Below are 24,516 nucleotides of genomic sequence, written 5' to 3' on the forward strand. Positions count from 1 at the left end.
TAGAAGATAGGTTGTTGGAAGTTGCTCACAACGTCATCAGTTCACTAGCCGACACTCCAACACCAGGACACTCAGTGGCAAAACAATGGTGTCCCAAGCCTAATCCCAAGGTAGGGAGGGCCTTTCTCTGTAGGGATTGTGTGGGGATACTTAAGGGTCAGCGGTTAGAAGGTTAAGCCCATGGCAATGCTTCTACTCTCTTCCAGATGCTAAGGTTTGCACAACACAAGGACATTTTCTACATTTTCATGAGTATATATTTCATGTTTCCGCATTTTATTTGATATATATAATATCATGTATTTAAATTTTGTTATTTATTTATATTGTTGTCATGATTCAGTTACATCAATTAACCGTGAGATGGAAATGCAATAGATATGGTAGTTCTAACTTTGGAATGTTAGTTGGTCTTTCTATGATATGAAATTGTGAGTTATAGTTAACTTGTAATTCCCCTTCATGTGAATGTGTAGAATAACCAGGGCAACGTGACTCGCGGCAAGTCACGTGAGTCGCGCGAGTCAGCGAGTCACGCTGACCTCGCCGAGTCACAATGACTCGTGACCCGCGAGCGGCAAGTCACAGGGAGTGACTCGCGTGACTCGCGAGTCACGGAGTGACTCGCCTGACCTGACTGAGCTTGACTCGGCCACGGCAGGCAAATTTTCGACCATTAAATATATAATTGTTTTCAACTTTTTTTAATGTTTTTTTTTTACATATCTCACTCATACAACCCTAAAAGGGCTCTCATAACAGTCTATAGTGAAAAGAAGAAAAAGAGAGAGAGGTAGAAGAGAAATAGAGTTTTCTTGTTTGGCAACCAGCTGAAAGGAGGAGGAGAAAAGCTTGCATTTGTGACATTGGAGCTTGCATTTAGATCATCAAGAAGTTTATAGGAGCTCTTCTCAACACTTCCCAAAGCATTTGAAAGAGGTAAGACTTGATTGTTTAGATTTTGATGATTTTTTTGTCTATGCTTATGGGTTTTTTGCATGAATTTTTTTTGTTTGTTTATGGGTTTTTTTATAACTTAAGATCTTCATAAAATGCAATGCTGAAATGGTAATATTTGGTCTAAAATGTCTTATTGCAGCAACCTTTACCTTTTTCCTTAATTAAATCATAATGGCTTCAGGAGGTAAAAAACCCAAGCTCTCTAAAGGCAACAAAAAAGATGAGTGTTGGAAGTTCACCATAGAATTTCCGGGTAGAAAGAGAACTCAAACAAAATGCCTATTTTGCAAAACCATTAATAGTGGAGGAATAAATAGATTAAAATACCATATTGCTAGCTTACATGGTCATGATATTGAGCCTTGTGGAGCTGCAACTGTTGAAGCTCAACGTTTTTGTTATGTAGCCTTGGAAAAATATGAACAAGAAAAAGAATTAAAAAAAAAACAATTAGAAGAGTTAGCTTTGATTGGTTCTAGTTCCCTTCCACGCTCATCTGCAAATGTTTCTGAGTCAGTAGGCTGTGTTGGAGAAGGTTCTTCCCGTCCCCCCTACCGTCCTAGTGCTTTTGTTGCTCGTGCTTCTTCTACATCTATTCCTTGCACTTCTAGTGATGCTACTGCTGCTGCCCCTTCTAGTAGTGCTGCTCTTCTTCGTCCTAAAGTCAGAAAATCTAGTAAGTTGGACAATTTTTTTGTACCGCGTACCACTCTTGGTGCACAACCCTCACTTGAGAGCATGGGCTGGAAAAGGGAGATACATGAAGCTGGAGTAAGAGCAATTTTCAAGTTTTGGTTTTTCTGCGACATTCCATTTATAGCAGCCAGGTACTTCAAGTTTTCAACTTCATTTATATTTGATTGTTTTACGTTTTAAGTTTTAAAATTTATATTCAATTTTATACTTTTAACTTGATATTTGAAAATTTGAAATATGCTAATTAAAATGTTTTTATAAATGTAAGAGGACTACTTATTGGCAAGGGATGATTGATACAATTTCCATCTGTGGTGCGGGGTTCAAAGCCCCCACTGAAGATGAGTTGAGTGGCCCCCTCTTGCTAGATATGGTTGAGGAGATGAAACTTGAGTTGGAGGACCACAAAAAGATTTGGAGCCAAAAGGGGTGTACCATCATGATAGATGGATGGACAAATAGGAGGTCTAGAACCCTCCTAAATTTTCTTGTTTCTAGCGGAGGTAATTCATCATGCTCTACTTCTTGAAGTCTAAAATTTAATGCATACTATTATTGAATAACGAAAATTTTGTTTAATTGATTCTTGAATGATAATTATTTTGTTTAATTTTCACTTTCAGGATCCACCATGTTTTTGAGGTCCATAGATGCTTCCTCATGTGTGAAAAATGCAAAATTCTTACGTGAGACTATTGAGGAGCTCATAAGGGAGGTGGGGGAAGACAATGTTGTCCAAGTGGTGACAGATAATGCAGCTAATTATGTTGCTGCAGGTAAAGTTTTAACTTCTAACTTTCTAAGTTCTACTTCTAAAAAATTTGTTTTAGTTTTTCATTAAATTTTGAAAATTAAAAGTTTTTTAATACATCAAAAATTTTCATTGTTTACTAACTAATTTAAAATTGTTGTAGGAAAACTGTTGATGGAGAGACACCCAAAAATCTTTTGGACTCCATGTGCGGCCCATTGCATCGACCTCATGTTAGAGGATATTGGCAAGCGTGTATGGGTGAAATCATGTGTTACCAAGGCCAAAAATCTTTGTAAGTTCATCTATAATCATGCCTTGGTCCTCAGCACTATGAGGAAATACACGAAGGGAAAAGGAGTTGGCTCATCTTGGTATCACAAGATTTGCCTCTAACTTTATCACACTAAAATCCTTGCTGAGTTCAAGGTTAGAGTTGAGGTGCATGTTTGTCGGTCTAGAATGGAGTTCCTCCTCCTTTGCGAGCAGCCCTGCAGGGATAGATGCAACAAAATGCATTTATGATGATGATAATTTTTGGGAGCCATGTTCGAAGATTGTGGAGGTAATTTAAAATTTAAATTTTAAATTTTAAAAGCTTAAGTCTTAAAATTTTATAAATTAATTTGTCTCATACATATTTTTGTTTTATTTTCATTGTGCAACTTTGCAAAGTTTCATCATTCACTAAATTGTTTTTTTGTTTAATTGTTTTGTAGATCACCGAGCCCCTTGTAGCCCTCCTACGAGTTGCTGATGGCGAGAAGCCCTCTATGGGCTACATTTATGAGGGCATGGATAGGGTCAAGGAGACTATTAAGGCCAAATATGTAGGAGTTGAGGAAAACTATGGCCCTATTTGGGACATAATTGATAGGAGATGGCAAAATCAGCTTCATAAGCCCATCCACGCAGCAGCCTATTACCTCAATCCGGCATACCGTTTCCTTGATGATTTCAAGGCAGAGGAGGAGGTTCTTAGTGGCCTATACACAGTGGTATCAAAGATGTCCCCTAATCCCACAAATATATTGCTTGAGATGGATGCCTATAATAATGCATCAGGGCCCATTTTTTCAAGTCAAATTTGCAAAGGTCGTACAAAATTGCAACCAGGTAAAGATTGCAGCTTAAGCCTTATACAATCTAATTTCTAAATTTCTAGCTTTAAACTTAAAGTTCAAATTTTGAAATGAGACTAATATTTTTTAGTTTTCCTTTTTTCAAAATTCAGATAGATGGTGGCAAATGTTTGGGCCTTCAACCAAAAACCTTCAGCAAATCGCCATCCGCATTTTGAGCCAGCCAAGTAGCGCTTCTGGATGTGAGTGCAACTGGAGCATGTTCGAGCACATCCACTCGAAGAGGCGTAACAGGTTGTCTGTGCAGAAAATGAATAGTCTAGTCTTTGTGCACTACAACCTGCGCATTAGGATCAGGGAGATTTTGGATAGTGACACCTCTCCGATTACTCTAGAGGAGGTTGATCCAGAGTCTGATTGGATCACTGAGGCTACTGATTCTGTCTTTGATGATGAGGACCTACAGTGGCTTGACCAGGCAGATAGAGAGGGCCAGGCTGAGGCTATGGCTATGGCAGCAGAGGACCAGACTCAGAGAGCTCCAATTGTTCCTAGTGGCACCTCACAGACATTGGCAGAGCCAGAGGCAGAGAGTACAATTGATCCTAGAGGCACCTCACGAGCTGATGCTATGGCTACTGAGACATCCAGGATCTACCTTAGACGCCTTAATAAGAGGCATTTTGTAGATTATACTGAGCTTGAGCCTGAGGTTGAGGCTGAGGTTGAGGATGAGGATGAGGATGACGATGATGATGAGGATGACGATGAGGATGAGGATGAGGATGAGGATGATGATGACTCCGACTAGGAGCCATAGCTGTAGACTTATAGTCTTGTTTTAACTTTTTGTTTAACAGTTTAACAGTAACTTAATATATGATCAGCATTTGGAACATTTGAATTTGATAATGACTATTGAATCTTGATGTGTTGGATTTCATAATGCATAAATGATAATACATATACATTTTGATGGTTTGCATGGATTTATCTTAGTTTGACTTTAATTACTAGTAATATAGTATTTACTTTTAGCAATTTACCTTTGTAAGTTTGTAACTTTGTAGTATTGTACATATGTAATCGATGTTTGACTTTTAAGTTTTAAGTTTTTAACTTTAAGTATGTGGCATGTGCATTATGATCAAATTATCTTCTATTTAATGATGTTATTGTGTCTTTACGCTTTATTCAATAATGGGTGCATGGAATGTTCTTTAAATCCTAAAAAATCTCAAAATTTCGAAGTTTTTTCACTTTGCCGAGTCACCGCCGAGCCGGGTCATGAGTCAAGTTACCCTTGTTGAGTCTGAGCCGAGTCCGAGTCTCGTTACACTAAGAATAACTATTATAACTATCACTCCTTTCATTCGATTAAGATTGTAAAGGTATTACTGTTAATTAATGGATAAATAGACTCCTTTCATGTTCTTTTCTCTCTAGCGTCATGATGATGGATCATGTAGTATGATTTGAAATGTTGATGTTAAAAAAACTATACACAATCAAATCCAGAAATTTGAATGCATTAGCACGGATTGTGGAAATCTAATAGATCTCATGTTACAAATTATAGTCACAACCAAATTCCAAGATTCAAGACGTCTTTTAGCACTCTAACGCCCCAAACCAATCTCAACTTTCTAAGGTCAAAAGGATTGTCTAAAGGGTTTATGTTTTTAACTCATTTCATCCAAAATCCCTTTGGTTTCAATTCCATATTCTTGACAAACTTAGCTACGGTTTACATTTTACGTATATGATGGATTTAGCACTTATGTTCATTTTGTCGAGCTGTAGCAAAATCATTAGTGAGTCATAGCCGAGTCATGAATCGAATCGACCTTGCCAAGTCCAAGTTTCGAGGCTATGGTATAGACTAGTTTAATTGATGGAAGAATTGACTATTGGTATGTTTGCTTAGTTCCCAATTGATGTTTGTTTGCCAATTAAGTGGTTTCCTCCAATTTGATTATTCAATATTAGTAAATGATGATTGAATAAATGGGAATTCTTATGGTGGTCAGTGCTGATTCGATGTATTGATGAGTGATGATAGATAAGTCCTTTGAAAGCTTGGAATGATTTCTTGTTTATACATTATTGGTGAAAGGATCAACACCTTGCATTGCTTCTCTTTGAAAGAGTCGCAACACTTCATAATTACAACCTTTTGAGAGAGTTACAACCCTTCATTGTTTCTACCCCTTGGGAGAGTGATAACCTTTCACAAATATAACCCTTTTGAATCATAGTGCTTCATAATTTTTTCCTTTTGAAGGAGTCACTTCCTTATTTTCTTCTTTATTAATTCTTTCTTGATTCACACCTTCCATTTTCTTTTCCTTCCTCTTCCTCTTTCAAAATGATGTTTTCTTCTCCCTTTTATATTTCATGTTTGAGGGTGTCAAAACTTTTCATTTCCTGCCCTTTGACCATTCATTAAACTTAACTAGATTTTGGTTATGTTTAATTTTATTTTTTTAATATTTACAATTTAAATTGTATTTTTTACTCTTATGTCTTTGTCTATTATTAAATCCTGGCAATGAAAAGATGTGCACCATCTCATTGACAAAAGTAAACAAAATCGAAAGGACATGACTAAAATTAATTAGGGATTCACAAATTGAAACAAGAGCGTCCATTATCTTTTATGGACAAAAAGATTGCAAAACTCACCTTCAGCAAATATGTTTGCAATGTCCCACAAAGAGTGAATGTTTTTAAAGGTGATTAATTATGAGTTGCAAGTCAAGGATAAATGAGTGCCACCCGCAGTTGAGCGGTGAATTGGGTTGCCTCTCTCCATGGAGGTCTAGTGTTCCACTCTCATTGTAACAATAGATAAAAAAAAGTCAAGGATAAATAATGTTTCTAAAATCCGCATTGAGTCTACAAATATGGGAGATCCTAATATGTTATTCAAGTGATTATGGAAAATGCGAAAAATTACAAGGCATTAGATGCTTTGATTGAGAAAAGGTATGGGTATATTTTTGGACACCGTGTGCCATTTATTCTCTTAACTTGGTGATACAAATTATTGGCACTCTAATGGAGTAAGTGGAAACTTGAAAACTATATACACTAAGAGTACATAGAATTGCACATAATCCTTTATTCACTCACTAAAGCATGACCAATTGACTATATAAAGAACAAATGACTTGGTCTATGTTCATTCCAACTTACATATCCTATCACATATCAAAGTTCACTGCAACAAATGGGGCAATGAATGACTTTGATATAAACTCTAAGTGTAGCAACTCCGATATATTGTAGAACTTACGAAAGAGAATGTAGATGATGATAAAGCTTTAACATGATGTACCTAATGGGAGTGGCACTCTATTTGCTTCTGGTTCAAATGATGTTGACCCAACCAATAACTTGATCTAGATGCTTCTGCTGAAGGCTAAAGATCAAGATGCAAATTTTTTATTGTATTAATTTTAAAAAATTGTAATTTGTAACAATTCTCATTTAAATCAACTTGCACATTGATGTATGCATAATCTTGAAATTTTGAACCATCAATTGACAATTATCATTATCACTATCATTGATCAATGATGAAGCATCATACTACCAAGAATAGTATTATATGATATATCAAATGTACTTACAATTCTATATATTTTTTATATCTTGACAAATATATAATATTATACAGCCAATCCCAGTCATCTTATAACCAAGAACAAAAAATTCATACCAACGTACTAGTACTCCATATCCATGCCCAACTCCCGTAACAAAACAAGCAACTTGGATGCTTAGTCATAACTTGTAAAGAGTTTTGAGTGCAAGCAATCCAAGAATAAAAGAAAATGCACATCAATCCACCAAATAAAATAGTAATCATCAACTGTCCTTGGATTCACAGGAAATATAAATAAGAAACTGATTCACCTGAATTATACATTAAAAAAACTCAAAAAGAGTAAATATTCAATTAAACTGTTCGAAAAAAATCTTACCTCCAGAAGTGTTCAATCTACTGACAAATGTTAATTTCGGTGTAACTGTGAAAAATGAACAAAAGATTAGGTTTGAAGACCAAATCAAACATCCAAGAACCCTTTCATGTCTATATCTTAAAGCATATATAATTTCATATTTTAAATTTCCAAACACAAAGGATCAAAGTTGTACGGTCAAACCACGGTTACAGGTAACAAATTTCAAAGTAGCAGCTGCAACACTTAAATTTGCCCTTCAAAATAATAACCTCCCCAGAAATATCTGACCACCATCCAAGAACCTTGGTATCTTTGCTATGACAAAAAGGAAGAATGCAAAAAAATGTAACCACGAATTCAATTAACAACAGTGTTACACTAGTACGGGGGTACTTCGGGATAGCGGGACATGGGGGCGAGTTTTCGGGACATGAGGAAAATGGGCCTCATTTTTGGGATGGCAGCAAGGGGAGGACAGGCCAGAGAGGGGTGTTGTATGGTATACATATAGAACTTGAAATGCTAGTTATGAAATGATGTTTCAGTACTTCACTAGAACATGCCAAATTAAAATACTTGAACATAGCGAAATTGCAACATGAATTAGAACCATTGACATTCAACATAGTAACGTATTACATACCCAATAGTACCATTCAAAAATAAAAAATCAAATAGAAATTCAAGTACACATCCCAGCAGCGGCATAGTTGTGGAATGGCGGTGGTGGAGGTGCTTGGGTACTCAAGTACCCGGTGCGGGCACATCTTGGGGACAGGTACTTCAAGGTTTCGGAGGGGGGGTGCAAGTCTCCGAGTTACACTGATTAACGATGAAAAGATTATCAAACATCTACTCTAATCAACTGTGAAATCAAGGTACCATATCCTTTTGCTTTCAGCATGTATTGGGCTACAAATGATATATGCTTTATAAGAAACATCTTTGTTTAGAAAATCAATGTCTCTCTATTGTTTGCCAAAATTATAAGTGATGTAAAACTAGAGATATGTCAGATGTGCAGCTAACTTTTGTTCTTACATATTTTGTAGGAAGAAATCGATACATCAGTTATACTTAAGGATGCTGCCAGCAGATATCTGTCAGTTTTGCAAGAACAATTCACAAGTTAAGAATCACTCGTGCAGCTAATTGTTATAGATAAGTTATGCAGCCAACAGTTACAGGTCAGATAAGTAGCCAACAATCATGGCTTAATTACTATCGGTCAGTTCCAAAAAATATAGATTATGCCAACAATTCTGTTAAATTTGTAATGAAATGAAATCTTCTGGCACAACTGATGTTTCGTGAGAAGAAGAATGTGAAACATTGGGAGCCAATGGGAAAGGTTTAGATACTGATACAACAATGTCTATTCAAATGTAGAGGACATAATTAAGCAAAATTATCATTCCAAAAGTTTTTTTTAATGAACAGTAAATTACAAACAGATAAACACAAAGACAAGTGGAGAAGAGGAAAATTTCATAATATTGCTTTAGCTTCCGTTGTCATATATTAGGAGAAAAGGGTTGAATACAGTGCTAGCAAATCTTAAGAAACCCAATTATCATGAAGAAGCCTTCAAGTATGTTCATGTGAGGATATGTAATTGTATTGAACATGTGCCTTCAACTGTAGTCAAAAAGCTGATAACAAACAGTGATTGGTAACTGGCCCTATATATCAACTGCTTACTCACAAGCAACCACAACTCCCTACTGCTTTTTTATCTTGATCGGTACAATATGTATTTTATTGATTTATAATGTTCAGTAGCAAAAATGGCTGTATCCATAGATTTTCAGCCAGCCAATCTAAAATACCTGTCCAAAAAATATCAAACCCTTACCCTCCTGTCTCTAACTCAAAATTCAAACAAGTATACCATCCTTTGTACATACCCCCTGTTGGAGCCTAAATTTCAAAACAATTTCAAGCACCCTCATATGTGAAATTAGAGATCAATTTGTCAAGGTACCTGACATGATTTATGATTCTTCCTTGACGCTGATAAAGATGTCATGTGATGAATGAAAAGTGACTAAGAGAACAAATGGAAAAATAAAGGATAAGAACGAATCAATTGGCCTATGTTCTAAATGTTTCCATAAAGATAGGTTATCCATTTAACTTATGCTGCCTGCCCTCTAGGTCATAAAAAGTCTAATTGCCCGAAGCATAGTAAACATCTCATTCCTCTCATACCTGGTGTCAAAGTGCCCATTTGCTTCCCTATAATCTTATCCACAACCCTCAATTATACTACAAATCAACTGTCTGGATGTGCCAAATCACCTTAAAATATTTCCTAAACTATTCTAGAACCCTTATAAAATTTTCTAGCACTATCCTAAGGTCTTTCCTCCTAATATGCTGTTAGCCTAATCAAAAGGGCCGTAGACTTGAGGGAGGGAGGATGTTGACTGCAAAGAAGATGAGATTTCAAACTGCAGAAAAGATGAATGTCAACACAGAATGAAAATGAGTGAAAATTGCAAATCTAAGAAAGACCCATTTTAGAAAATCATGTTTCCCATCTGCAGTAAATATCTCAGATTCATATGAGGTGTTTGGAGTTGTCGACCAGCCAGAAAACCGAGAGCTAGGTGGAAGGAAGTTTATCGACTAATTAGTTGATTAGTCCTTTTAAAGAGTTTTTCTTAAATTTTATAAAGAACGGTGTCTTTTCACCCCAAAGGAGCATGGAAACCACTCAACCGCATATAAATGTGGCATAAAATGTGAAGATAAAGACAAGAATAATAGAATAGATATGAAGTAAATACAATATAATAGAGAGGTTAGAAAAAAAACAGGATGTAACATATAAATCAGGTATCAGTTAATGAAAGACTTTCAGTATTTTCTCTACAATTGTAGAATGTATAATTTTATTTCAATATCAGTTCTCTATGATTTTCAATTTCAGTGGCTGAATGCTATCTCAGCTTCTTGTATGAAGAAATTTTTTATCGTCATAGCAATTTGAATATCAAGATCATTAGAAGAAGTTATTTTCTTGTGCATCTTGTAAATACAAGTGGACTGATTGTGGTGGCAGATTATAATTATCTAGCATTGAGATTTAAATAGTTGACAGATTTATCCAATTGGTAAATTTGAAAATTCTCTCATAGAGTTATACAAGATCTAGAAGGAAGGTGACTCTACTGCCCAAAAAAGAGAAGGCACTGGTCTTTCAAACAAAAAATCATTCAGACCATAACAAAATTACAGCAGGAGAATCAAAGAAGTAGAGGTGTAGATAAAAGAAAAGAAACAGAAATCAGTTAGATATAAAGATTGTTGTAGATAAGAGTCAGAAAAAAAGTAGCAGTAGAAAGGTGATAAAGTTAAAAAGTAAGATCATCAGGAGTTAGAAGGAATCAAGTAGGCAGTGATCAGATCAGTCTATTTCAAGAACTTATTCCATTCTGAGGTAGATAAGATAGAGATTGAAAGTAGAAGACAGATAGAAGACTCAATCTGCTATAAAATGTTAATCAACAAAATCATTTATAGGTTATTGATGAAGATTTCGGAGCATGATTGCCATTGCTGGAAAATCATGAAGAGAGAAAGATCACAATTGAAAAGTTAACACGTAAACAAGTTAGGGCGACAGGTAAACGTACAAATCTTATCGGAGAACAAAAGATGCTATCAGTAAAAGCAATAAGGAGAATGCTATCTGTAAACTGGGTATCTAGCACTGTCGGTACAAAGGAGTACTATCGGTGAACTAGCATAATGGGTAATAATAAACTGCAGGAACAGGTAAATGAAGGAACAGTTTTGGTAAATCAGATGTGCGATCATCAAGGAGGGAGATTCGTAGAATCTGGAAGAAAGATAAAATGTAGTACACGAGTCAAAGAATAAGAGGAAGTGATTTATAGAGAACTGTGAAAGATTTAAGTATTGAACTTGAGGAAGGTTTAGCGAATGGAAATAAAGTTAGTTTTCTTGGGAGTGACAGAGCAAGATTTGATGGAGCCAACCTAAAGTAAAAACGTGTTAAGGAACATTTGAGAGGAAGTTACACAAAACCCTAATTAGGTTTAGGCAAGCGTGGAAGGTGAAAGATATGATAAGATAAATAGGAGATCAAGCAGAAGTAACAGAGAGGATTGGTGTTGGAAAAAAAAGGTTGCTAAGAGGTAAAGAATCGAGGAGCGCTCACAGAGCAGAATATTTACAGAGCAGAGGAAGAGCTTAAAGGATCTGACAAGCTTTTGGAGAAAGCAATCACAGGTCAAACACTTGTTGTTTCATTCCCAACAGGTTAGCAACAAGATTGTGAAATCCCTTAACTACGTAGGTTTTAACGGGACTGAAAGTTTTTTGTATCAGATTGTTTACAAATCCTCTAAGAAGGTGAAAATTGCATAAGTGAGATTAAATCTCCTAACAGAGTAATCTTTAAGAGGACTGTAGATACTTCTAAAGGTATCAATCACTCCTAACAGGGTGAGTCACTCAAAAGGTGACAAATATTGTAAGCTCTTAACTGGGCAATCTTATTACTGCCGTGATGAGTTGTGTGAGTATCATCCCCACCGCAGTTATTTCCTCTAACCAAGTGTTTTCTGTGAGACCAAAACATTGTGTTATGAGTTATGTGTGTGATGGTTCATGTTACATGCTTATTACTTGAGAAGCTTTACAACTCAGCAATAGTTAATCAGTTATTTCATATCAGCAAGTTAATCAGGTTGAAGGCAAAAGGTTTAAAGTACTGATTCACCACCAACCTCACCCCCCCCACCGCTCCCCGCAATACCTTACATAACTGTCCAACATAAAAAGTATCAAACTATGGTTACAGATGGTGAATAGGTGCTCATGCCTAGGTTTTGTATAGCTTAAAGTGTAGGGAACTCTAACCATAATTTGGCTACTCTTTTTCGTTGGTCGAGTCAATTGGAAGGTTCAACAATAGAAATTGGCAAGCTTAGAACTTTCCAATCAATTGATTTGGGAACCAACATCCCCGTTTACATCATCAACACTCTATACAACGCATCTAAATGCAAGACTGTCAATACAGAAACTAAACTTACAGTCGTGCAATACATGGATATACAAAAAGGTATTTGAAATTAAATTTACAATAATGGCTTCAAAGAAACAAAAAAGGACAAAATCTTGTGCAAGAGGATTCACGCCCTCCTTACACATTTGTTCTTTTTCAAGGCCCTTTGCCTAATCCTTTTGATCTTCATCTCCTCCTTCACCTTGCCTGTATATTAGACTACACTCTGGAAATTTAACCACCTTTTTCCTTTGGGACTCGTGCATTGATTACAATCTACCAGTCCCAAACACAATCTTTGATGAACTCCCATCCCTAAGCAACTTGGACACACCTAAAATCTTTGCCTAAGGAATCTCTCCATAGCAAGAAATGGTCGAAAGGAGGTAGGATATGTAAGACATCCACCCAATCTCCCTAATTGGCAATGAGATCTCGACCCTGTGCTGCCACAGACAAAAATGCATTGAGACCATGACATCTTCTACATGAACACAAGTCTTCACCACCTTGTGAGCTTCTCATTCTCCCAGCTCCAAGCACCATGCAAAACATGGATGTCACTTATGTGCTTTTCATGTTTTGTATGTGGCCATCAAGATGTCATCACCCAAAAGGGTTTGCACTAGAATGAAGAGAAAAGGGTCATCGGTGGTGAAAATGTTCATCTCCTCCTTCATCACCCGATCGCAAAATGTCAATTGTCGCTTCTTTGATCTGGCTGAAGTTTACCTCTATAATCCTTACCAACACATATCTCAAACCTTTCACATGGGATTTTTGGAAGCCAAGAAAACGAAATGATGAATTACAGAGGTTGCTTACCCAAAATACCCAACCTCACGATCTCACCACCTTGAGAAAAGCTTGGTATTCAATGCAAAGTACTACACGTGGCAAATCAACCCTCTTCCCATCTCCTCTATTAGGCACAATCCCTTGCCATTGTTGGTTTGAAAAGATAGTCAACTTGGACAATGTATCGATAATTTGATTGACTTCACATAGGATATGTGTCATTTATAAAATTTAACTCTTTCAAGCTTTTTTTCAAATAATATAAATAATTTTATCAATTGTCCAAGCTTGAACTTTGTCCATGGCAATGGTGTTGAGTCTATTGACTACGAATTGTGAGTCTTCCTCCAAGTGCAATTGGTCAACCTCAAATTTCCTTGCAAACTCAACAGCTAGAAGAGCCGATTTTGCCTCCATGTCATTGTTAGTGCCATCATCAAATTTGTGAGCTTCAAATGTTAGAATGTTACCTTCATCTTGTACAACACAACCAGCGCCAAGACCAAATTTCCCTTTGGATGTGCCATAATTTAATCTTTGATCAAATCCACACTCTAGATTCTCCCATTTCACCTCTTCTCTAACTTTTTAAGGTGGATGAATGCAAGAAAGAACCACGTCCCTACTGTTACCTCACATACCTACACCCAACAAAATGCTGGCAATTAAAAACAGAAAAACTCTGCTGCCATCACAAAAAGAAGTCTACAGCTCAAAAGTTAAAACTTTCTTACTCTTAGCCCTAAGAGGTCAATGGCTTAGAAACAGTCAAACCCACTGAAACACTAAAAATGTGCCCACCTTTTCCCACAAATGGTCCATAACTAAATAGAAAAAACTATCAAAATTCCGCTATTTGTGCCCCAAACAGTCAAACTTACCTGCCTTGCTATTTTTTTCTCTTAATGTCTCAACTTCTTTAGTCTCATTGCAACAATTTTTAATTGATTTGAACTAGTTTCAGGTGACACCCAACCAATACAAGGGATTTATCATTTAATAAATGAATTTGAAAGGTATGAAACTCTTATGTTTTTTTTTCATTTAGCGCTCCTACTGTTTCCCATCATACACTAGAACACCTCCCCTATGGATTTGCAGCCATTTTTGTCCACAGGACATTCTGTAAATACAGGGACGGCTAGGAAATGTCCCAAGAGCTATCTCTAATCAGAAAAATTATAGGCAGTATTCCCAAAACATGGGAAACTGTCATGGATGGCCAGCCATCCCTGCGGCTCAGTAAGCATGGGATACTAAATTCAGATAAAATTGACCAAATAACTGTGAGAGTGTTCTTCCATAGCTTGCAAAAGAATATTGTAAAAAGCTTCATTCATTGAGGCAAGATTAGCAGCTGCAGATGCAGCAACATCACCTCTATTTATTGATTGACATGGGTATTCTGTTTGAAGCTTAAATTTGAACCCAGCACTGGATCTATTCTAAAAATGCTATTAGTTTGTCCATACTTGACAAAAGAATTGGAATTGCTCATGTCTGCCTGAAAAACCGTTTTCATTGACATTCAATTTTCTCAGTTGTGGTATGTGTATGGAAATACTATTGAAGGGTAGTACCAGTACAGATTCCCTTGGAAATTTCTGTCATCCAATTTGAAAAAAATTGTCACTACAAACTTCTTTCGCATTCATATGCAATTTTTATCCACTGAGCTTTCTGAAGCAGCTCAAAGATCCAACTGAACAGATGGAAGATCATTTCTTTAGTGATATTGAAACATTTTATGAATAATTCATCATCCATTGTACAACAATAGTGAATGTGGGACATTCAGTGTGCAAATCAGGTAAACACAGAACATTCATAATCTAGTGTACCATCATTGTCTTCACCTTTCATTCAGTTCTCATGCTTGTAAGACCTAGTCCACTAGCCTATTTGTACTTTATCCATCTCAATGCTCAAGGAGGGACGGATAAAATAACTTTCTATAGCTATTGACTGAAATCGTATATGAATTTGGAGGTAAGCTGATTCATTCATCTTGTTTGAGATATTCCAGTACGTTTCTATTGCAGTAAAGTTGCAAAAAGATCTCACAGAATCTTGTGCCTTGTGCCTCTAGGACCTTTTACAAATCCCAATTCAGCTCTAATGTTATGTAAAATGTTGTGACGTCCCCTTTCTACAATAGGATTTAATAATAAATACTAAAATTAAAATTAATAAATGAATAAATAGTAATAAACTATAAGATAACCTTTTTATTAAAATTAACTATACTATTGATACAATGATGAATGGATGGGATGGAGATCGTTAGGCTCAAGATCATACACTGATGTGGCACTATCTCAGAAGGGCTTAAGAGGGCTCTGAAATGGGGATCAGAACATTTGGATCAATAGGTGTTATTATTCAAACACAAGTTGAAAGGCCCAGATAGGAACCATTAGGGCTATTCGAGAATCTTTTCAGGTCACAAGGATGGGTTTAAGGTACTGGAAAACAAGGAATGGAGGTTGAAGAACATGTTTATTCCATCTCAGTTGACCAAGGAAAAACCTACAACGGTGGACAATATTCATTTATGTTCACATTGAGTCTGATGAGTGGAAGGATTCAGTCACCCTGTATAAAGCACGGACTTTTTATTTTAAATGAGAAGTAGCCTAGGAAATGGTGAAAAACTGGTCCAAGCATTTCACATTGAAATTCCCCATTGACTTTTTTATGTCATTACTGGTTGTGTTAGAGAGTAACAGAGGGTGATGAATAATGGCCCGTTCTTGGTGGGGCGTATTGGCCTTTATATTAAAGATTGATCTCCAAACTTTAATCCAAAATAGGCGTTTATTGGACAGGTACAGATTTGAGTAAGATTATACAATTTGTCTCGTCAATATTGGAATGAGGACACATTAAAGATCATAGGACACAAACTCAGGAAGTTTTTGAAAGATGATGAAGCTATTGAAAATAAGGATTTTGGTATGTACACTAGAATCTGTATAGGGTGGATATCTCACCCTCCTTTACCTCATGCGGTGGAAATATGGACTAGTATCAGGATCTGGTAGCAACAGATTGAGGTTGAGAGGATAATAAAACAATGTGAGAAGTGCAATTCTAGGGGCATTAGACAAGGGAATGTTTGATTGATAAGAAGGGGAAAGGTTTAGAACAAGACCTCATGGAATCTAAGCTAATTGCAACAGATAAAGCCAATTAAGGGGATTTAAAGAGTTGATCTCCAAGGAAAGCCTTGTAGCTCCTGAAGAGACAAAAGAGACATACCAAACTTAAAAGTTTCAAAAAGGAGATATTTTAGTTACAAGGTGGGGAAGCTCACAAGTTTTTCGAACTGTTCTCTCTAATGAGATAGCGTTACCACCAGAACTACAGACTCAAGATCAGATTTCTGAGAATTAAAATCTTGGACAATATGGGCAAGATTATGGGTCCGGAAAGGCAGATTAGAATGAGGAGATTGAGGGAGCAAATAAGGGGACTCTAAATTAGGGTCAAGGATCTGTAGCAGTATTATTGATTCAGAGAGGAGATTCATTGAAGGATGCATGTTACAAGTTTTTATTGATGATGGGTGAGATGGGACATATGGTTGAGGCTTAGAAGAATCCAAAGCTCATAACTGAAGAAACGAATAATGGACAGAATGCGCTAATCTTCAAAGTCATACATATGTCTCCAATTAGAGAGGAAAATCCTAGATTGGAAATTAAAGGTCTGGGAGATGGGACGGCAGATCTCAATGGAGAAGAGAATATTTTGGGAGTCATAGATAGAGAGGGAATTTTGGATAAGAGAACTATTTGTCAAACTAAACCAAAATCTCAGAAGATCAATACCAAAGCAAAATAGAGATCCAACAGAGACTTGTTCTCTCCTATGCAGCAATGAAGATCCTATCATGGAATGTCAAGGACCGTAATGCCCTCGACTAGCATCATTTGATCAAGAAGGATTTTGATCAAACGAAACCTAATGAGATTTGTTTGTAGGAAACCAAACTTAAACAAGAAGATGTTACATAGCTTTTGGGTGTTAGAAACTTCTGGTTTGGTGTTTTTGTTAATTCTGTTGGGGCTTCGGGTGGCTTAGGCATCATATGGAATCCAAGGTCGATAAAGGTTGAGCATATCTCTCATGCTAAAAATTTGGCAGTTGGTAAAGGTTCACATGCTACATCTAAATAACTTATTTCTTTTTAATGTTTATGGACCAACTAATTCTAAGGAGAAAAAGGAAGTTTGAAATGCTAGTTCTGGCATTTTGGGGTGTATGGATAAGAAGATTTGTATTCTCAAGGGAGATTATAATGCCACTAATAAACCGGCTGAAAAGAAGGGTGGTAAGGGCTCTTTGGATAGTGTTTAAATCATAGTTACGGGACTCGGACTCACTTCTAACTCGGAAAGTCAAAATCCAACTCGGTGACAGGACTCGGCAAGGACTCGAAAAATCGAAAAACCCATGAAATTCAAAGATTTTTTAAAGTTTAAAGATGTTTTCATGCATCATTTAGTCAATTAACATCAAATACACAATAATTGAGATAAATAGAAGCTACTTAACACTCATACACAATTTTGCATAGATCACATAAGTATAACAGCGAATTTCTAAACGAAAAAAACTGAATAACATAATATAAAGTTAAATGTAGTGTCATTGTCAAATGTCTACAATATATGAAATCCATGGAATCAAAAGTTGAAAACATATATCAAAATATTAGCTAAAGTGTAGAAGACTAAGGTTCATAATAGCCTATGCCCTCCTATGAATATGCCTAAGATAAGTCATGGAAGACTCAGATATTGAGAAATGTGTTTGTTACAGCTTATGTGCGCATCGTAGACAACAACAAGGCTCTCAAGTATGTCTATCAATTTGCTTGGTGAAACACAACCTTTAACAGTAAAAGTCTTTTAATAATAATTATCTATGTTCCCCGGGGACGCGTACCCGGCCTAAAACCCCCCGTTTCGGGGACGGGGGGACGAGTATGGGACATCCCCCAGCCGTCCCCAAATTCCCTTTTTTTGCAGGGGACGTCCCCGAAACTTGGGGACATGGGTGGGACAAAAAGGGGACGGCTGGTACGGAAAGGGGACGTCTAGGCGTCCCCCGACCGTACCGGGTACGGCCGACCGTCCCCCTTTTTTGCAAGCTCAAAACATTATAAAAAAAACATTTGTTGTGTCTTTTTTGGTCAGCTAGTGGGCCCCACTCCTCCAAAAAACCTAAAATGTATATAACTCAACACATTTAAATTGTTTTAACCATTCTTTGGTTTTCATTTTATGTTGCAGCCAGCTAAAGTTTTCATTTTGCAAGTAGAGGAGGTAATAGTTTTTCTTCCAAGAGCTTGACCAAGGGTTTGATCTTCTATTTTGTCCACCAAGTATAAAACTCTTTGTGCTTTCATCTATCATTTTTTTAATAAATTTGTAGCTTGCAAAGTCTGATTTTTTTATTTTTTTTTCATTGTTTCAGCTCATATATCTATTCAATTGCATATTTATACACAATGAGCAGCAGTGGGAGTACAAGTAGTAGTAGTGAAGAAGAAAATGTAGAGGTTGATGTTGTTAGTAGTGACACTAGGCAAAAACCCAATCCTAAAGCTGATTTGTTTAAATGCCCTTCCGACATTATGAAGAATTTTGCAAAAGGTCCTTTCAGTAGGAAAAAACCTCTTTTCCAATATGTCACACCTAGGCCAAATGATAAAAAAAATTCGGGAGGGACTAGGGTGTGGGATTGTCATGTTTGTCTTGATGATTTTAGGGGCAACTATACAAAAGTGAAGTCACATTTTTTAGGTGTTACATGCCAAGGACTCAACGCTTGTCCTAACCTAACCGATGAACAAAAATTAGAATGTCAAAGATTGCACTTAGAGGCTGAAATGGAGGGGCAAAATTTGACAGTGACATCACCATCCATTCCCTCACAATCATCTAGGCATATTTCATCCGCCATTGGTACTAGTGGCAGCCCTAGTGGGTCTAGAGGGAAGAGAAAGATAAGTAGTAGCGAGAAGGGCTCGGTGGAAAGTATGTTTAATGCACAGGCAAAGGAGAAGTGAGGCATCCATTGGTAGATTCTTTGTTGCTAATGGTATCCCATATAATGCAGCCCTTTCCACTTATTATAAACAAATGGTGAAAGATATTATGGGCATGAATTCCTCATTTGTGCCCCCCGGTGAGCATAAGCTACGAACCACTATCCTAGATGAAGAGTACTCAAAGGTTGCTTTATTATTTGAGAATATGAAACGCACTTGGGTTAGGACAGGCTGCTCTATTGTGATGGATGGGTGGACCAATGTTAGACATCGGCCACTCATCAATATCATTGTCACATCCCCTGCTGGCTCTTATTTTTTGAGAGCCATAGATTGCTCAGGAAAGAAGACGGATGCAAATTTTCAGTTCACCATTTTGCAAGATGCCATAGAGGAGATTGGGCCCTCTAATGTTGTACAGGTTATCACAGATTCTGCACCTGTGTGCAAATCAGCAGGTTTGATGATAGAGGGTGCTTATAGGCACATATTTTGGACCCCTTGTTGTGTTCATTCCTTGAGCAATGCATTGAAGGACATAGGGAAGATTGAATGGGTGAAGCAAGCGGTGCTAGAAGCTAGAGAAGTGCAAATGTTTATTTGCAACCACCACACTTCACTTGCTCTATTCAGGTCCTTCTCTAAGAAAGAGTTCCTCAAACCAGTCGAGACAAGGTATGTCAATTATAATTATAGTTTATTTTTAGTTTGTTTTAACTTTAAGTTATTTTAAAAAATTATTTATAAGTTTACTTACATGTGATGCTTTTTGTTTTAAATTTTAATCATTAATGTTTAAGTTTAAATTTTTAATTTTTAATTGTTGCTATAGGTATTGCACATATTTCATCTTGATGGAGAGGATGATTGAGGTGTATGAGGCCCTTCAATTGATGGTGATGAATCCAGAGTGGGAACGATGGTCTCATTCTAAGTCCACTGAAGGAAAAGCGGTGAGGCAAAGGATCCTTGATGAGAGTTGGTGGTCCACAATGAAGTAAGTTGTTGGTTTTTAAATTTACTATTAGTCTTTTGCTTGCTGATTTTCCCACTAATAATCTTAAAATTCTTAAAATTCTAATTTTGATTTTTTTTTTTGTTGGCATTTTGATCTTGCAGATACATTTGCTCTGTCATAGCACCCATTGTTGATGTCATTAGATATGCTGATACTGATGCTCCTAGTTTAGGAGAGATCTATGAGACTATTGACAGCATGTTGGGTAAGATGAAGAGAATTGTTGCGGCAAAGGATCCTACATTGGGCTTTTATGAGGAGCATATTAGGCCTATTGTAACGCGGAGGTGGAACATAATGAATACCCCGCTTCATATGGCAGCATTTGCTCTAAATCCCAAATGGTATGCACAATTGGGTGGAAGGGGCCTCCCATGTGATGATCCTGAGGTTTTGGATGGCTTCACAAAAGCAATTGATAAGATGTATTCAGGTCAAGATGCCTCTACTCTTCGTGCACAGTTCCTTGACTTCACCAACCTTCGTGGCCCAAACTTGGGTAAGCCACAAGCAAGGTTGGATAGAGTTGTTTTGGCACAGAGGGATCCTATTGGATGGTGGACTTGGCATGGGAGAGATACACCTGAGTTAAAGATACTTGTCGGTCGCCTCCTTTCACAGGTTGCTAGTTCTTCAGCTGCAAAGAGGAACTGGTCCACATATTCATATATCCACTCTATCAAGAGGAATAGACTTACCTCTAAAAGAGCGGAGAAGCTAGTGACAGTGCATCATGCTCTTCGACTTGCCGATCGCCAGACTCCAGAGTATAGGCAAACACCAGCTTTGCGATGGGATGTTGAGCCTCAGGATGTGGCCCAGATAGATGAGGATGACATAGCACCAAGACTGGTTGGGGTTCCATTAGATGAGACTACACTTCCTGTGGAGGATGACAGTGAGGAGGATTCTGATTTTGATGCCATGGATTAGTAGAGGCAAAATAGGAGCAGCAGTCTGCTTTATTTTCTATGTTTTTCTTTTTATGTTGAACATGAACATGATTATGATACTTATTACTTTATGGCAGCCTATAGCTTTGGGCATATTTTGATTTTGATTTTCAGATTTATGATTTATCATGCTTATCATTATGAGTCTTATGATATTGACAATGGTGAATAACTTAATGTTCATTGTTCAGTGTTCTCTGATATTGTATTGATATGCATTTTGAGAATTGGATACTAAAATACTAAATAGTAAAATACTAAAATCGGATATTATTTCATAGATGGCATTCAAATGTTGTATGTTATGGTTCTATAATGTTTAAATGACATGCTTTGTGCTTAGTTTCATATGAATGACATGTATATTTACAAATTTCAATGTATATACTATATTTTAAAATTTTCTTATATATATAGCCGTCCCCGTCCCCAAAATCACCAAAAAAAATTTGCCGTCCTGAAAACCCGTCCCGCCGTCCCCGTACCGGAAACTTGGGGGAACATAGATAATTATAGTTGGCTTACAAATTTTTGCCAAGAAAATAATCAAGGACATAGCCAGCAACACATATACATGTTAGTCTAAAAGTTAAAAACTTTATGTACAACACTAGAGAGTTCTAACATTCATGGACACAAGTCTAAAAAATATTGAAAAAGCTCATTTCATCATTATAGAATTCTAACACAAATATATGTAAATCTGAAAATATGTGTACAACATTACTGAACTCTACAATGCTGAAAGCGACTTCTTCATAATGAAACCCAAATAGTAACCTATATTAACAGTGAGCCTTCAATTTGGGTAACTATCCTTCATTTTGAGATGCAGGGCTGTTCAGTTGTGTAATTTGTTATAACCTGGTTAACGACATTTGAAGATTTAAACATTAAATTTCCTAAAATATTCAAGATTTTCACACATAAATTTGAAGATTTAAGATTCAATCCTTAATAAATTCCTGACATACCATAACATCATTTTCAGAATTAATAAACACTGAAAAAAAGCAACTTCCAGAAATCTTTATCTTTTTTATAAAAAAATTTAAAATAAATTTAAAGAAAAAAAAATTTGGAGTCCTTGGCTCGGGACTTGGCGAGTCCACGTGGACTCTGCCAAGACTCGGCCGAGTCAGAGTCCAAAGGCCATTTGCCTCGGAAAGGCTGCCTCTGCCTCGGACTCTTAGAGTCCCAAAACACTGGTCTAAATAGACTTTCAAAGTTTTGTGATTGGGAATAGTTTGTGGGAGGTGACAACTCAAAATGGGAAGTTTACTTGAACTAACAAAAGGGTGGGGTTTCAGCAATATAGCTAAAAAACTACATTGTTTCTTTATGGTTGGTGGATGGGACACTCTCCCCGTGGCTTTTGAAGATTTGCTTCTACCTTTCATGAGGTTGGATCATTTCCAAGTAGCTTTAGCATTGGAGAAGGATTTGATTCCGTTGTGGTGCACCTTCAAGTTAGAAAAGATGTGAGTTCGTGAAGAGGGATTCATGGAGATGGTAGCAAAGTGGTGGCCCAATTCTACTGCTTGTCAAAGCAACAAAGGCTTTCAAATATTTTTAAGAAACTTCAATTCATCAAGAGTTGCTTGGAATAGGATCCATTTCAAAGATATATTTGCTGAAAACAAGATCATTGAAGATTAGGTCGAAGCATTGAAAAATAAAGTGAACTCAAAGGGTATGGATCAAGTGGATTTTCTCAAAGAAAAGGATCCTAGGTCTCAATATAATGATATTTTAGCCAAGGAGTAAACACATTGTCATTAGAAGTCAAGAAATCTGATTTAAGCGAGATCACAACACAAATATTTTCATAGCTCAGTAAAAGCGAGGTCTAGCAATAAAGTTTCCTCAATTTTAATGGAGTTGAGCAAAGATGTTTTGATGTTGATGAGTTCAAGAAAGAGGTTGTTTCTTTTTCTTATTCTTTATGGTTTGTGGTTCAGTTACTGGGGAGGATTATGAAGACATACTTAGTGCTAAAGTTAGTGAGAGATCAAGATAATGTAATGCTAAAGGCTCTAGTTCAAATTAAGCAAGTCAAAGAAGAACTTTTTGCTTGGAGGGTGATAACTCTTCAAGGATGGGCAATTTCCAAGCCTCAAGTTTTCAGAGGTTTTGGAAGGTGGTCAGGAATGATGTGGGCAGTGGTGGAAGAATCCACGCACAAGGATTTTGTATTAAAGGACTTCAATAATACTTTGCTGCATTAATCCCAAAGAGGGATGCAGTGGAATATTTTGAGTAGTCTTGCCCTATTTTCCTGTGTAATATGGACTACAAAGTTATTAGAAAGGTAGCACCAAAAAGACTTATGAAGTTATTGGATTCATTGATATCCAAGGAGCAAAGTAGTTTTACTCCTAATAAATCTATACTAGAAGGTACAGTTATAGCCCCTGAAGAAATTCATTCAATTCGATTCAAGACTTTGAGGAAAACGTTTGTGAAATTGGACATCAAGAAAGCTTATGACAAAGTGGATAGAGTTTTTTATGTAGATTTCTTGAGAAATTCAGGTTTAGTGATCAATGATATCCTAGATTAAAGGAATCACAGCTAAGTATCATGCTTTGACATTAGTTAAGGAGAGTCCTCAAGGATTCTTATCTACATCATGAGGGCAAAGGCTGGGAAAAGTGATTTCTAAACATTAGGTTCAAGGAAAATGGAAGGGGGTTTCAATTACTAGAGGAGTGGATCAAGTCTCTCATCTTCAATTCGCAAATGACAATCTTTTAGTGGGAGAGGCATTTTTATGTAGATTTCTTGAGAAATTCAGGTTTAGTGATCAATGATATCCTAGATTAAAGGAATCACAGCTAAGTATCATGCTTTGACATTAGTTAAGGAGAGTCCTCAAGGATTCTTATCTACATCATGAGGGCAAAGGCTGGGAAAAGTGATTTCTAAACATTAGGTTCAAGGAAAATGGAAGGGGGTTTCAATTACTAGAGGAGTGGATCAAGTCTCTCATCTTCAATTCGCAAATGACAATCTTTTAGTGGGAGAGGCATAATTGTGGAAGGTGAGAGTTATAAGTGTATTGGATAGGTACAATAATGTATTGAGGCAAAAGATTAATTGGAGGAAGTTTGAGGTGTTCTTTTTTGATACAAGAAAGGATGTTCAGAGAGAAATTTTGAAAATCTTCAACATCTGGTTAAGCA

General features: G+C 36.7%; 3 protein-coding genes across 8 annotated transcripts in view; 2 read left to right on the forward strand and 1 right to left on the reverse strand.

The window, feature by feature from the left end:
- LOC149572910 (uncharacterized) overlaps positions 1-24,516 on the reverse strand; it is a 101,510-nt gene that overhangs the window by 14,932 nt on the left and 62,062 nt on the right. For 4 of the 5 annotated variants that reach the window (XM_089814017.1, XM_089814018.1, XM_089814020.1 and 1 more), the window contains one exon: positions 7,479-7,523. The exons of the other annotated variant lie outside the window; for it this stretch is intronic. In XM_089814017.1, coding sequence (XP_089670143.1) covers positions 7,479-7,523 — 45 coding nt within the window. The remainder of the gene's footprint in view (positions 1-7,478; positions 7,524-24,516) is intronic. 5 annotated transcript variants of the gene reach the window in all.
- Positions 2,644-4,546, forward strand: LOC149572911 (uncharacterized). Its single transcript, XM_089814016.1, has 3 exons — positions 2,644-2,972; positions 3,127-3,523; positions 3,642-4,546. The coding sequence occupies exons 1-3, from the start codon at positions 2,853-2,855 to the stop codon at positions 4,298-4,300; spliced, it is 1,176 nt and encodes a 391-aa protein (XP_089670142.1). The 5' UTR covers positions 2,644-2,852; the 3' UTR covers positions 4,301-4,546.
- On the forward strand, positions 20,052-21,378 carry LOC149572912 (uncharacterized). 2 transcript variants are annotated; one of them, XM_089812025.1, is made up of 2 exons: positions 20,052-20,357; positions 20,480-21,378. In XM_089812025.1, exons 1-2 carry the CDS (start codon positions 20,152-20,154, stop codon positions 21,309-21,311), a joined length of 1,038 nt encoding a protein of 345 aa, XP_089668151.1. In that variant the 5' UTR covers positions 20,052-20,151; the 3' UTR covers positions 21,312-21,378. The 2 variants fall into 2 exon arrangements, with proteins under 2 accessions (XP_089668151.1, XP_089668154.1); XM_089812028.1 differs by having other exon boundaries at positions 20,500-21,378.

This window comes from Cupressus sempervirens, chromosome 2 (genome assembly GCF_028749045.1).
Source record: "Cupressus sempervirens isolate cs-2001-9-10 chromosome 2, ASM2874904v1, whole genome shotgun sequence".
Taxonomy (NCBI): Eukaryota; Viridiplantae; Streptophyta; class Pinopsida; order Cupressales; family Cupressaceae; genus Cupressus; species Cupressus sempervirens.

Coding starts and splice junctions, on each gene's coding strand:
- LOC149572911 (XM_089814016.1), top strand. CDS start 2,853: ATGTTTGTCGGTCTAGAATGGAGTTCCTCCTCCTTTGCGAGCAGCCCT. Junction 2,973..3,126: donor CATGTTCGAAGATTGTGGAG/GTAATTTAAAAT, acceptor ATTGTTTTGTAG/ATCACCGAGCCCCTTGTAGC. Junction 3,524..3,641: donor TCGTACAAAATTGCAACCAG/GTAAAGATTGCA, acceptor TTCAAAATTCAG/ATAGATGGTGGCAAATGTTT.
- LOC149572912 (XM_089812025.1), top strand. CDS start 20,152: ATGTTTAAGTTTAAATTTTTAATTTTTAATTGTTGCTATAGGTATTGC. Junction 20,358..20,479: donor AGTTGGTGGTCCACAATGAA/GTAAGTTGTTGG, acceptor TTGATCTTGCAG/ATACATTTGCTCTGTCATAG.